Source organism: Bufo bufo, chromosome 9 (genome assembly GCF_905171765.1).
Source record: "Bufo bufo chromosome 9, aBufBuf1.1, whole genome shotgun sequence".
Taxonomy (NCBI): domain Eukaryota; kingdom Metazoa; phylum Chordata; class Amphibia; order Anura; family Bufonidae; genus Bufo; species Bufo bufo.
In genome coordinates this window covers 211,588,795-211,604,243 of record NC_053397.1, presented here as the reverse complement: position 1 = coordinate 211,604,243, position 15,449 = coordinate 211,588,795, and the positions used below count along the sequence as shown (strand labels likewise).

Below are 15,449 nucleotides of genomic sequence, written 5' to 3'. Positions count from 1 at the left end.
CAAAAAGCCTTTATTAAAAATGTCCTACTGTTTTCTATGTACAGCACTGTCTATGTGTCTCCTTGGTTACAGACTACAAAACCACACTATGTGGTCGGATCCTGCAGCCCCCGACCTCTTGCATATATAACTATAGAATCAAGCAGTCGGGGATGGATGGATGGAAGAATGTAGAATGGCTGCAGGATCTGACTACTCCGTTTGTTTGTAGTCTGTTACTATGGAGAATCACAGTTCTGCATCGGCACTGCAGATAAAAAACGGTGGGAGATTTTTACTCCTTTTTGTATTTTAGATGCGCTGGAGCAATACTAGTGCCTAAAGGTAATCTTTCTATAGAACACCGCAACATCTAGCAGTCCTGTCAATGTGAAAGAGCCCAAATATTGCGACCTATTTATTATCAGGTGGTGACCATACAGGAAGGTGCCAATCCTCAGCAGGTATCACAGTTTAGCAGCGCTTATTTCCTGCCTCATCCCCTAGCCTTCCCGTAAATCATATAAGACGTGTTCATGGCCGGGAGCCCGGTCTAAGTTGTCACTTTCTTCGTAATAGCCGGATAAAATACCAAGATGAAATAAAGCTGTAGAACGACCAGAATACATCGGCGCGTTGTAAAGATTTCATGTCCCTCACCGGGGTCGTAAATACTTAAAAATATAAATGCACTTTTTGCTCCTGACATATACTTTGTTGGTTTGTGCGAGGTGGGAGTCTCCTTTGAAGATAAAGAGCGTCTCAAACGTTTGAAATCTCGTTTCATGAGACGTTGCCCGGCTGGATGTCTCACCCAGCGCTGGGGGTCCCCTTCACAGAAGCGTCTGCTTTTCTCGCCACGTTGAAAGGCTGACAGCTAAAAGCAGTTTACCAATTCTCTCTCATGTGTAGCACTGGGGCGCGCGCCCCGCTTTCATCTCTGCTCCGTGTCTCCTTCTGTTTGAGGAGGTAAATTTATGCAGAAGAATCACGAGACATATGGAGACTGCTGCCTCCACCGGAAGGATTAAAGGCTTCTACTGAACAAGTGAAGAGAATTATCACGATGGATCTTACTTGCTATGTAAACACTACAGAAATGACTCCGCTGATATTGGATTTTTCAGTAGGCTATGGGTATTAAAGGGTAGGTCCAACTTTTATAAACCTACACTAATACAGTAAGGACATGCATGCAACAATCACTTAAAGGGCATCTGTCAGCAGTTTTGTACCTATGACACTGGCTGACCTGTTACATGTGTACTTAGAAGCTGAAGGCATCTGTGTTGGTCCCATGTTCATATGTGCCTCCTTTACTAAGGAAAATTATATTTTAATATATGCAAATGAGCCTCTAGAAGCAAAGGGGGCGTTTACCATTACACCTAGAGGCTCTGCTCTCTCTGCAACTTCAGCACCCTCTGCACGTTGATTGACAGGGCCAGGTGTGATCACGTTTACACTGTCTGGTCCTGTCAAAGTGCAGAGAGAGCAGAGCCTCTAGGTGTAATGGTAAACGCCCCCTTTGCTTCTAGAGGCTCATTTGCATATATTAAAATATAATTTTCCTTAGTAAAGGAGACACACATGAACATGGGACCAACACAGATGCCTTCAGCTACCAAGTGCACATATAACAGGTCAGCCGGTGTCATAGGTGCAAATCTGATGACAGATGCCCTTTAAAGGGGTATTCCCATCTAATAAAGTGATGGCACATCACTAGGATACGGTCGGTATCACTTTAGGACGGGTCATGGTCCAAACTATATTTGCTGGCCAGACGGGTTCGCCACTGTGCCCTTTCATTCTCAGATCGGTGGGAGTCCTAAAGGTTGGACCCTGACCCATCATAAAGTCATGGCCTATGCTAGCGACATGACATTTTTTTCCTATTATCACATGTTTAACCACCTCAGCCCCCAGTGCTTAAACACCCTGAAAGACCAGGCCACTTTTTACACTTCTGACCTACACTACTTTCACCGTTTATTGCTCGGTCATGCAACTTACCACCCAAATTAATTTTACCTCCTTTTCTTCTCACTAATAGAGCTTTCATTTGGTGGTATTTCATTGCTGCTGACATTTTTACTTTTTTTGTTATTAATCGAAATTTAACGATTTTTTTGCAAAAAAATGACATTTTTCACTTTCAGTTGTAAAATTTTGCAAAAAAAACGACATCCATATAGAAATTTTGCTCTAAATTTATAGTTCTACATGTCTTTGATAAAAAAAAAATGTTTGGGTAGAAAAAAAATGGTTTGGGTAAAAGTTATAGCGTTTACAAACTATGGTACAAAAATGTGAATTTCCGCTTTTTGAAGCAGCTCTGACTTTCTGAGCACCTGTCATGTTTCCTGAGGTTCTACAATGGCCAGACAGTACAAACACCCCACAAATGACCCCATTTCTGAAAGTACACACCCTAAGGTATTCGCTGATGGGCATAGTGAGTTCATAGAACTTTTTATTTTTTGTCACAAGTTAGCGGAAAATGATGATTTTTTTTTATTTTTTTTTTTTTCTTACAAAGTCTCATATTCCACTAACTTATGACAAAAAATAAAAAGTTCTATGAACTCACTATGCCCATCAGCGAATACCTTGGGGTCTCTTCTTTCCAAAATGGGGTCACTTGTGGGGTAGTTATACTGCCCTGGCATTCTAGGGGCCCAAATGTGTGGTAAGGAGTTTGAAATCAAATTCAGTAAAAAATGACCTGTGAAATCCGAAAGGTGCTCTTTGGAATATGGGCCCCTTTGCCCACCTAGGCTGCAAAAAAGTGTCACACATCTGGTATCCCCGTACTCAGGAGAAGTTGAGGAATGTGTTTTGGGGTGTCTTTTTACATATACCCATGCTGGGTGAGATAAATATCTTGGTCAAATGACAACTTTGTATAAAAAAATGGGAAAAGTTGTCTTTTGCCAAGATATTTCTCTCACCCAGCATGGGTATATATAAAATGACACCCCAAAACACATTCCCCACCTTCTCCTGAGTACGGAGATACCAGATGTGTGACACTTTTTTGCAGCCTAGGTGGGCAAAGGGGCCCATATTCCAAAGAGCACCTTTCGGATTTCACTCGTCATTTTTTACTGAATTTGATTTCAAACTCCTTACCACACATTTGGGCCCCTAGAATGCCAGGGCAGTATAACTACCCCACAAGTGACCCCATTTTGGAAAGAAGACACCCCAAGGTATTCCGTGAGGGGCATGGCGAGTTCCTAGAATTTTTTATTTTTTGTCACAAGTTAGTGGAAAATGATGATTTTTTTTTTTTTTTTTTTTTTTTCATACAAAGTCTCATATTCCACTAACTTGTGACAAAAAATAAAAACTTCCATGAACTCACTATGCCCATCAGCGAATACCTTGGGGTCTCTTCTTTCCAAAATGGGGTCACTTGTGGGGTAGTTATACTGCCCTGGCATTCTAGGGGCCCAAATGTGTGGTAAGGAGTTTGAAATCAAATTCTGTAAAAATTGACCTGTGAAATCCGAAAGGTGCTCTTTGGAATATGGGCCCCTTTGCCCACCTAGGCTGCAAAAAAGTGTCACACATGTGGTATCGCCGTATTCAGGAGAAGTTGGGGAATGTGTTTTGGGGTGTCATTTTACATATTCCCTTGCTGGGTGGGACAAATATCTTGGCAAAAGACAACTTTTCCCATTTTTTTTATACAAAGTTGGCATTTGACCAAGATATTTCTCTCACACAGCATGGGTATATGTAAAATGACACCCCAAAACACATTCCCCAACTTCTCCTGAGTACGGCGATACCAGATGTGTGACACTTTTTTGCAGCCTAGATGCGCAAAGGTGCCCAAATTCCTTTTAGGAGGGCATTTTTAGACATTTGGATACCAGACTTCTTCTCACACTTTGGGGCCCCTAGAATGCCAGGGCAGTATAAATACCCCACATGTGACCCCATTTTGGAAAGAAGACACCCCAAGGTATTCAATGAGGGGCATGGCGAGTTCATAGAAATTTTTTTTTTTTGGCACAAGTTAGCGGAAATTGATATTTTTTATTTTTTTCTCACAAAGTCTCCCGTTCCGCTAACTTGGGACAAAAATTTCAATCTTTCATGGACTCAATATGCCCCTCACGGAATACCTGGGGGTGTCTTCTTTCCGAAATGGGGTCACATGTGGGGTATTTATACTGCCCTGGCATTCTAGGGGCCCTAAAGCGTGAGAAGAAGTCTGGAATATACATGTCTAAAAATTTTTACGCATTTGGATTCCGTGAGGGGTATGGTGAGTTCATGTGAGATTTAATTTTTTGACACAAGTTAGTGGAATATGAGACTTTGTAAGAAAAATAAATAAAAATTCCGCTAACTTGGGCCAAAAAAATGTCTGAATGGAGCCTGACAGGGGGGTGATCAATGACAGGGGTGGTGATCAATGACAGGGGTGGTGATCAATGACAGGGGGGGGTGATCAATGACAGGGGGTTGATCAATGACAGGGGGGGTGATCAATGACAGGGGGGGTGATCAATGACAGGGGGGTGATCAGGGAGTCTATATGGGGTGATAACCACAGTCATTGATCACGCCCGTGTAAGGCTTCATTCAGACGTCCGTATGCGTTTTGCGGATCCGATCCATCTATCAGTGCATCCGTAAAAATCATGCGGACATCTGAATGGAGCTTTACAGAGGGTGATCAATGACAGGGGTGTAATCAATGACAGGGGGGTGATCAGGGAGTCTATATGGGGTGATAACCACAGTCATTGATCATGCCCCTGTAAGGCTTCATTCAGACGTCCGGATGCGTTTTGCGGATCCAATCCATCTATCAGTGCATCCGTAAAAATCATGCGGACATCTGAATGGAGCTTTACAGGGGGGTAATCAATGACAGGGGGGTGATCAGGGAGTCTATATGGGGTGATAACCACAGTCATTGATCATGCCCCTGTAAGGCTTCATTCAGACGTCCGGATGCATTTTGCGGATCCGATCCATCTATCAGTGCATCCGTAAAAATCATGCGGACATCTGAATGGAGCTTTACAGGGGGGTGATCAGGGAGTCTATATGGGGTGATCACCACAGTCATTGATCATGCCCCTGTAAGGCTTCATTCAGACGTCCGGATGCGTTTTGCGGATCCGATCCATCTATCAGTGGATCCGTAAAAATCATGCGGACATCTGAATGGAGCTTTACAGGGGGTTGATCAATGACAGGGGGGTAATCAATGACAGGGGGGTGATCAGGGAGTCTATATGGGGTGATCACCACAGTCATTGATCACGCCCCTGTAAGGCTTCATTCAGACGCCCGTATGCGTTTTGCGGATCCGATCCATCCATCAGTGGATCCGTAAAAATCATGCGGACATCTGAATGGAGCTTTACAGGGGGTTGATCAATGACAGGGGTGTAATCAATGACAGGGGGGTGATCAGGGAGTCTATATGGGGTGATCAGGGGCTAATAAGGGGTTAATAAGTGACGGGGGGGGGGGGTGTAGTGTAGTGTAGTGGTGCTTGGTGGGACTTTACTGAGCTACCTGTGTCCTCTGGTGGTCGATCCAAACAAAGGGGACCACCAGAGGACCAGGTAGCAGGTATATTAGACGCTGTTATCAAAACAGCGTCTAATATACCTGTTAGGGGTTAAAAAAAACACATCTCCAGCCTGCCAGCGAACGATCGCCGCTGGCAGGCTGGAGATCAACTCTCTTACCTTCCGTTCCTGTGAGCGCGCGCGCCTGTGTGCGCGCGTTCACAGGAAATCTCGCGTCTCGCGAGAGGACGCGCCGGCGCGTCCACCCAGAAGAGCAGGGCCGCCGCAAAGACGCAATCCTGCGTACGGCGGTCCTGAGGAGGTTAAAGGCTATGTACACCTTTGGGGGCAATTTTTTTTTATTATTGCATTGTACTCACTTTGAGGTAAAAATAATTTTTTTAATTGGTCTTTATAAAAAAATATGGAGCCCTTTTTTCTGCAGAGAGCCGAGATGCTCTAGCAGCAACCTCTGGATTTTCTGTCTTTTCCGCAAGACCAGGAGCAGACGGACTCCTTATCTCTGCTGATAAAAACACTCATTATAGCGGAGTTAGCTTACTGATAAGAATGTGGATTAAATAAGTGTAGTTTGGACATAAGGGTTGAACAGGCACAAAGTGAAAGTACCAGTCACACAGCTAGAAAAACAGTTAACCATTTGTGACAGAACAGCTCAATATTTTTAATTAAGGTTAAATGATTTTTAGCCAAAAAAGAGAACAGGCAATCACAAAAAAAAATAAAAAATGTCTCCGAAGGTGTACATACATAGCCTTTAAAGGGGTTTTCCAGAAGTAACATATTGATGACCTATCCTCAGGATAGGTCATCAATATCTGATTGGTGGGGGTCTGACTTCCGGCACCCTGTTCGATCAGCAGTTTGAAGAGGCTGTGGGGCTACAGCCTCCTCCTAGAACTGCACCGTCACATTCATCAGTCACAAGGCCTAGGTGCAGCTCAGTCCGATCAAATGAATGGGCATGGGATGCAATACCGAACACAGTCACTATACAATGTACGGCAGCCGTGTCAACCTGGATGTGGACACAGAGACCCAAGAGCTGAAGTGGCACAGGGGGAGTGAAAGAGCCGGAACCATAGGCAGGGATGGGGCCAGTATGATTCCCTCAGCAGAACCAACCACATTGGGGGGGGGGGGGGGGGGTCTGCCTGAAAAGCAACCGGGAGTGAACAACCATTGGTTCTATGGTACATTATGCCCATTGAGATCTTGTACTTCCATAGTCTGATGGCTTAAATGAGTACCATACAGTCAGCAAAAGGGGATACAACCGCTGGAATTCGGATGGTTTCCACTTTCTAATATAAAATCGGTCGCAAATCTGGAATTTGTATTAAAATATTTCCCCCCATTCGGATTCTAGCAGCTCCATTCACTATTCCTGTAAGACCAGTGTAACGGCCCAGTTTTTTCCCAGAATTGTACATTTGCTTTTAACACAATTAACGGAGTCCTATGGAAGAGACGACGAATAATAAAGCGTTTTAATGTAGGTCAGGGAGAGGGGCGAGGATGCGTCTGTGTTTACACCTCCTCGCCCAGTTCTCACATTGGGAGTTCATTAAAGACCCGCGAGATAACATAAAACCTGTCTGTGTGGGCTGCGAGCTGAGAAATCTGCACGAGCCAAGAGCGAAGAGCAGAAGCGGCCTCCACAGATCGGCAGAGGCGGCAACACGCGACAAACACCGGCTCGTCATCTGTTAACCCCTTCAGAAAGGAGAAAGCAAGTGCACGCTGGATCTCCCTTAGGGATGCCTTAAGTAAACGTCTCTGGTCAAATTCCAAATTTTCGATATCAAACTCAGAGAACCTAAAATGCGTTACAAAAGACGAAGAGCAGAACTTACCAGATCGTTCATGTTGTTCTGACTGGCAGGGTGGATTTCCTCCAAAAATTCCAAGACATAAAACGTGTATCTGTCCATGAGGTGAACTCCGATGGCCATGTCCGGTTGGTGCTGACGGGGAAAAAGATCCAGTGATTTTTACAATCGCATAAAATAAAAAAAACTAAGTAATGAACATGATGAAATACATCAGGACAGTGTAATAGAGGAACTCTTAGGCACACCAGTACCCATGGGGGTCTCCCCACCTTCAGCCTGACAGTCTCCACGTTTATGGAGGTACTCTGCCCTAGAAGCAAAGCTTTCCTGGAAAGAACACCGTTGTACGTAGATATCATTTTCAGTAATCTCATTATCATCACAGGCAGGATTACAATGACTATGGTATCACTTATATATAGATATCATGATCGTACCATTTACAATAGTTGAGGATCATAGTTTATGTACCCCCCTTCCTGCACAAGTCAGACACAGAACTCCTTTCTATTGTGTCCTATGGTCTTTAAATGCTGTTAACAGCAGCTCAGACAAGATGGCTGCCTCCATAATTACGTACACAAAGGAACGTGCCTTCCGACTGCAAAAGGGCCAATTTGCTAAGGCCTGTACTACACAGGCCGAGTGAGCAAGTGATTGTCGGGAGGGAAACGTTCCCTCCTGGCAATGGCCTGCTCGCTAGTGGAGGAGACCGCTGCTACTACATGCGGCAATCTCCTTCGCAGGAGCGATATTTTTGTCAAAACATATGGATAGCCCAATGAACGAGCAGTCACTCGTTCATAGAACAATCAGTGGTAGTATCACACTGCAAGATGATCGCCAACGAGCGTCCATTTTAGCGATCCCCTGCCGAAAAATCATCAGATGTAATACAGCCTATAATGACCCCCCCCTCTTGTATACTTACCTGATCCCCGGCACCTGCGTCGCTCCAGATCCCTGTACGGCCGCCTCTGCATCTCCCCAACATGCGGATCAAAACATCCAGCGAGAGGGGGAGCAGCCAATAGCAGGCTGTGACGGGGACGAGCCTCTCTAGCATAGCGGGTGACGATAGGGAGGCTCGTCCCCGTCGCGTCCTGCTATTTGGTGCTCCACCCGTCGCCGGATGTTTTGATCCACATGATGGGGAGATGCAGAGGTGGCCGTACAGGGATCTGGAGCGACGCCGGTGCCGGGTAGAAGGTATACGAGGGGCCCAGGCATTGGGGGGGGGGGGGGCTTTATAGGGGTTATCCTATCAAACGTCTGGGAAAGTTGAATGAGGCCCCCTGTAATTGGTATTTACTCCCAGACAGTGGGGGGGGGGGGGGTACTCACAGACAGAGAGTCTTCTCCAACTTGGCTGCTTGCGAGAGCGATGATGTTCGGTGAATAAAAGCGCTCGTACATGGAGGCTCCTTGACAAGTATCAATTATAAACAGCAATTCATTGTACCTGGAAACAAACACAGCGATCAGTATCCGAGAGCGCAAAACACAACCATTACCAAGTCATCCTTCTCTTCCTGCAGTTACATCGCCGACTGACAGCCGCATTGTTTTTTAATACAGTAGGAGCGAAACCTTTACATCTTACACTACAGATGGGAGGAACACAAGCTAGTACACTCATTCGAATTTCTGGGATTTTCTACTCTTTACGTAAATGGAAGCGGTTTTCCAGGATTCAAATATTAGTGACCTATACTCAGGATAGGTCATCAATATGGGATAAGTGGGGGTGTGACTGCCAAAACTAACCCCCCCCCCCTCGCCCCAAATTAGCTGGATTGTGCTGCAATACCATGCACAGAGCTGTGCTGGAACACTGCGAAGGGGTCGCAATGCTCATCTGAGCTCCGTAACCCATTCAAACTGCTGATCGGTAGATGTGTCGGGAGTCAAACCTCCACTGATCTGATCCTGAGGAGGGTTATTCCCATCATGTAAATTGACGGCAGATCAATTTAGGATTGCTTGAGGCGCAACCATTGGGACTCCCAGCGATCCTAATTTAGCGCTGCCCTGACCACCTGGCTGTGCAGGAAACTGCAGTCGGTCCTCAATGCACGGGCAACATCCGTGTGGATTCCGCAGACGGATCCAACCCCATTCAACTTGCACTACTGCACTACTTTTTTGCGGTATGGAAACACAGAGAGAAACCTCACAGATGCGCTCCGTAGTGCTACCGTGCCTCCACTCCGCACCGGACCTTCTGGATTGCGGACCCATTTAAGTGTATAGGTCCGCATCCGTGATACCATCTGTGTAAAAAAGAGCTATTGTGGACCCGCTGTTTGCAGGCCGCCATATGGGCCTGGCCGGCACGCAGTCGTGTGCATGAGCCTTAATGAAGTTTTTTGGGTTTTTTTATGCTTCAACTCCTTATTTTTAAAACCCTTCCCAGGAGGCAGCCATATTGCATGCACACACTTCATTCCTGTATAGATGGTACAGCAGAACGTGTGCATTTTATGGCAGATGAAAGGAATGGAGGTGAATTGAAAGAGAAATCTCCCAGATGTTCACAGTCTCCAAAACAGCCCCCTTCCCCATAGACCAAGGTGTGACTAGGGAGCAGCACACAGAGCCTTGGGTGTATATAGTGTTGCTATACCCCCATATTTAGGCCTGTAGCAGTAGAAGGCATCTTTAAATGCCCTACCCCCCGAGACGACTGTGCTCTGCTGTCCCGGCCTGTACAGCAAAGCCGACAAATGAGCTTCAGAAAATGGGAATATCAACTTATCGCTCTAGTGGCCAATGTGATTATTATTATTATATATATTTTATATATACGTTTAATATAAAACAGATAAAAGTAATGTAGGGAAATAACATATCATTTATAAGGGAGAGAGTGAAAAAGACCATATATTTTTATGTAGAACATGTTAACAAATGGTTTAATGTTTCTATGACAACCTCGGCTTTCAATTATCTAGAATCCAGCAAGACCTCAAGTGGGTGTGAAGAAGATACTCACTCACTTGTTTAACCCCTTTCTACCTTGCATCTGGTACTTAAGGCCCAACGCCATATACCTACAGCTGACCACCCTGCTGCAACTGCAGGAATTGGAAATAATTCCAATTTTGACTATTTAACCCCCCCAGTCAAGTCTAAGTAGCTAGACAGGAGAAGAGCGCACCCTCTGCCACACTAATGGCACCCCCACGACAAGATTACTGGGAGCCGATTAGTTGTCATGGCAGTTGGAAAACTAAAATAAAAAGGTGTCCATGGCTGTCTTGTGTATGTGCCTATTAGGCCCCGCCGAAAGCCGGGTCTAAGGGTCCATTCACACGTCCGCAAAATGGGTTCGCATCCGTTCCGCAATTTTGCGGAACGGGTGCGGACACATTCACTTTCAATGGGGCCACAAAAGATGCGGACAGCACACAGTGTGCTGTCCGCATCCACACTTCCGTTCCGCGGCCCTGCAAAAAATAAATAAATAAAATCCAACATGTCCTATACTTGTCCGCAGCCAAGGACAAGAAAAAGGCATTTCTATCATAGTGCCCGCTATGTGCGGTCTGCAAAATGTGGAACTCACATGGCCGGTATCCGTGTTTTGCAGATTCGCAATTTGCGGACCTCAAAACAGTTGCGGACGTGTGAATGGACGCTAACAGGTTCCCCGTCTGTAAAAAGCTGATACAGGAGTTTCGCAGCAGATTATATGAATAACCGGAAAATTGCAAGATGCCCCCAATTAGACAAAAAATAAAAATAAAATTAATAACCAAAGTTGACGGAATTGCTGTTTTTTTCTTCCTCCCCTCATAAAAAACAAAAAAAGAAGGCTTGCACGGTAATGTTTAGGACTCCACTTCTTTGGAGTCACAGACGATTTATTCCAAAGACGCTATATGGTACACAATGTACTGACATGTCTGTGTCACTGCGTTCCTAGCAATCTACTCAACAAACTGAAGAGGAATGTCATGACGGCGGTCATCAGCTCCTCTGTCTCTGGGTTCCGGCACTTCAGACCTGCCAGCTTCATCTACTCCTTCCCTCACTGCTTGTAGGGCTCACTCTTCCTCCGGTTATTAAAGGGCCCAGGTGCACACACATGTCTTAATCTTCTCCAGCCAATGGCTGGCTACCCTAGGGGAAGGTGCCTGAGCAATAGGTTCTAGTCTGCTGGTGCCTTGCAAGGGTGTGCTGGTTCTAGGTTTGTCTGCCCGTGTACAGACTTTGGCTTGCTTCTTGGATTTTATCCATCGTTGTCTGACCTGACCTCTGCCTAATTTTGGTTTTCACCCTGAACTGCCGCACCCCGTTTACTGGATCGCAGAAACTCTGCCTGCCTTGACCTCGGCCTGTAACTCCCTACAGTTTTCCTGGGTCAGCCGTCACTTGAACAGAGACTACTCCAAGGGTAGTGGGCCTGGTGGTTCCCCTGCAGCAGGGTTCAGATCCCTGTACAGGACTTGGAGGGTGAATACGAGGGGGGTTGGTCTATATCTGCTTATAGTTTGTTTAAAACATACAAAATAGCTAGAGTAGATGAATTGCTAGGATTACGATTGATTGATAGATGATGGATAGATGATAGATAGATGATGGATAGATAGATGATGGATAGATAGATGATGGATAGATAGATGATGGATAGATAGATGATGGATAGATAGATAGATGATGGATAGATAGATAGATAGATAGATAGATGATTGATAGATAGATGATTGATAGATAGATAGATAGATAGATAGATGATTGATAGATAGATGATTGATAGATAGATGATTGATAGATAGATGATTGATAGATAGATGATTGATAGATAGATGATTGATAGATAGATGATTGATAGATAGATGATTGATAGATAGATGATTGATAGATAGATGATTGATAGATAGATGATTGATAGATAGATGATTGATAGATAGATGATTGATAGATAGATGATTGATAGATAGGACAGAGAGAGGGATATAGATGAGCCAGACGTGAGAGAGATAGATGGATAGAGAGACAGATATACAGATAGATAGAGACAGATAAAATACGGATTTGATTCGCCATGGTATGGCAATATCTTGCGTGCGTCCTAGATCCATCAGCCCCACCTATTTTGTTGGGATTTGTATTATTTCTGTACAAAATGAAACTTGTAATAAAAGTTATTGAAAAAGAGATTAAGCTTTAATAACGCTCCTCGTCGGCTGCTGCGTTGTGCAGAGGGGTGAGGGAGCGGGCGCGAGAGCCGTCGGCAGCTTATTTCTAGGCTTTTAATTAGATCTTGATTTTTTTTTTTTTACCTTCTTTTCTGCCACATCTGTTCAAAAGCATCTGCGAGCTCAACATTGGTGATTTCTTCCGAATCTTGGAATTTCAGAAAACCGTTTCCACCATGTCCTGTGAGAGATCAAGAAATCACGATGTAGGAAGGGCAACAGTAAAGAGAAGAAAGGCACCAATCACCCATACCATGAAGACCACAGACACAGTGAATAACGTGGATTATCTGGTGACAGTGGCTGGCACCCGTCAAGGGGTGAGGGATATTAGGCAGCAAATAAAGTCAGTTGTTAACCCCTTCCCCAACAATCCCATTAAAGTTGGAAAACCCTTCCCTGAAAATGTCATTTTTATTATTGCAGATTTTGAATTTAAGTCTGAAGTAAATGTGGTTAGTGCATTTTAACCCCTTAGTGACATAACGACAACTCATTTTAACCTTAAAGGGGTTGTCCCTATACGGGCTCCATTTTAAGGATAGGTGTGGGTCCCGGAGGGGCAGCCTGCACCTATCAGACATTGGGGGGCATATCCTAGCCAACCCCTTTAAGGACACGAAAAAGGTTTCCCCCTCTGTGTTCCACCGGTATGAATTTTATTTTTTTCTTCAATTTAGCTATTATGAGACCTTGAATTTTGTGGGATAAGTTGTATTATTTATTTATTTTTAACCATTTTGAGGTACATATAGTGTATTGAAAACATTACTTAATTTTTAGGAGGAAGATTTAAAAAACTAAATTTTTTCATTATTTTGTGGGATTTATTTTTACGGCGTTCACCGTGAAGTATAAATAACATGATAACGTTATCCATAGGGGGGGGGGGGGGGGGTCGGTAAGATTATGATGATGTAAAATTTATGTAGTGTTTATTATGTTATAACACTTGCATAATAAAAACACTTACCATAATCTGGTTTCGTGTCGCTGCCTTCCAAGACCCAGAAGGCAGAGAGAGGATGATTTTTCTCTCCTATACTGCAGGCTGCCAGCTCCCCCACTGCCCTTACCCCCCCCCCCACCCTCTTCTAGGCATACTGGGATTATAGCCAGCTGAAGGGGGGGGGGGGGGCTGCTTTAAGTCTTCATATCTCAGACTTTGTATAACATACAGATAACATAGATATGGGCCTGGTCTTGTTGAAAAGCTTTAAAACAAGTAAAACAAGTCCAGAATCACATTGCTACTGTCTCTCCATTAGGAGATACAGCCTTAGGAAATCAGGTCAGGAGTGAAAACTGTTGAAACCTGCTTTCTGATTCAGCTGTTGTCACTCCTAAAGGCTGTATCTCCCGATGTAGCGGAGATGATGTTAAAGCTTTCAAACAAGACCAGGCCCATATCTTTATCTTCTACAAAGCTGGAGATATGAAGGCTTAAAAACGCCCCCGCCTGCTCCAGCTGGCTGTAATCCCAGCCAGCCTGGAGGCGAAACAGCGCGGGGACAGGCTGCAATAAAGGAGAGAAATAATATCCTCTCTCACGATAATTATCACTAGAGAGAAATCTAGTACATTAGCCCTCGTATGGTTATGTTGTCAGAAAAGTAAAAAAAATGTTCTGGGTCTTGATTTAAAGCTTAGATTGCCAGCTTTCCAATGAGACCAGGCCAGCTCGGCTCAGGCATAACTGTCCTCTGACCAAAGCCTGAACAGAGCTTGGGCAAAACTTAGGAGGTTACAGCTGATGTGTTGGAAGCAGAAAATTGGCATCTGAGCAACTTTGACAAGGGACAAATCGTGGTGGCTCAACGACTGGGTCAGGTCCAAGGAAGAATACTTGGTGAACCAGTGACAGAGGCATCCAAGGCTACCCGATACGTGTCAGATCCATGGAGGCAGCAACTCAAAGCTTACAGGACTGCAATGGAACCTCTCAGCAGTTTCATGCTGACTTCTCCCTGCCCCCTAATTGACAGGTTTCTCCCCTTTTGTGTATAGGGCCCCATAGTAAACAATGACTGTAGATTCATGGGGTTCAAGTTATAGATTTGTCTTACATAAAATCCAGAGCAGCAGTTAACCATTACCAGTCATATAGATGAGAATATTACTCCGGTCGTCAGAGAGGAGGCGCTTCAGTCGAGGTGTGCTGGGCGGTAATCTGCCAGTCAAGACTCTTAGAAAATTTTCTACCGTCACCTAAAAACACAAGATAAGAAATCTGTAGCTCAGGTGGTCAGTGTGGGTCCCTACTTCCATCATATCCCATACATTACTGTTATAGGACTCACTTATTTAAACCAAAGTATGACGTACAATACAGACTCCGAAGGCAGACCAAATCACAATGAGGGTCCTTCACTTGGGCATTTTCAGGAGTGGCACCTAGCAATGTGAAACTTTTTTCTCAGCCCAGCCAATAATAAAAGCCATCATCAAGATATGATTACCCACCCGTGCTGACCCTTACCTGGATCTGTCTGTCTGTCTGGATCTGCGATACCAACACAGCTGCTTTCCAATGGACGTCACTGTGCTTAGTAAACTGCCAGGAGACCTCCTCAAACAGCTGATCAGCAGAGGTGCTGGGTGTCTGACCCCTGCCGATCTCATGTTGTGGGCCTAATTTGAGAATAGGCCATCAATATGAAAATCCTGGACAACCCCTTTGAGATATCACATTTTATCTCCCTACAGACACCACTAGAGGGAGCTTACTGCACACATACTGAAGTATATGGTGGCAGGCAGACATCATGTTATCGTTTCAAGTGATGGACATCTACTGATGCAGAGAATAAAGGGGTAGTAGCACTGGTATGGCGCCATGTCCCCTTCACACATTATAAACATAT

General features: G+C 44.7%; 1 protein-coding gene across 1 annotated transcript in view; it reads right to left on the bottom strand.

Annotated features, from left to right (window-relative positions):
* The window catches only part of PIGK (phosphatidylinositol glycan anchor biosynthesis class K), a 110,663-nt gene that overhangs the window by 72,121 nt on the left and 23,093 nt on the right, over window positions 1–15,449 (bottom strand). The window contains exons 5-8 of the mRNA XM_040407630.1: window positions 14,682–14,793; window positions 12,670–12,766; window positions 8,726–8,843; window positions 7,403–7,513 (exon numbers count right to left, since the gene is read on the bottom strand). Of these exons, the coding sequence (XP_040263564.1) occupies window positions 7,403–7,513; window positions 8,726–8,843; window positions 12,670–12,766; window positions 14,682–14,793 (438 nt within the window). The remainder of the gene's footprint in view (window positions 1–7,402; window positions 7,514–8,725; window positions 8,844–12,669; window positions 12,767–14,681; window positions 14,794–15,449) is intronic.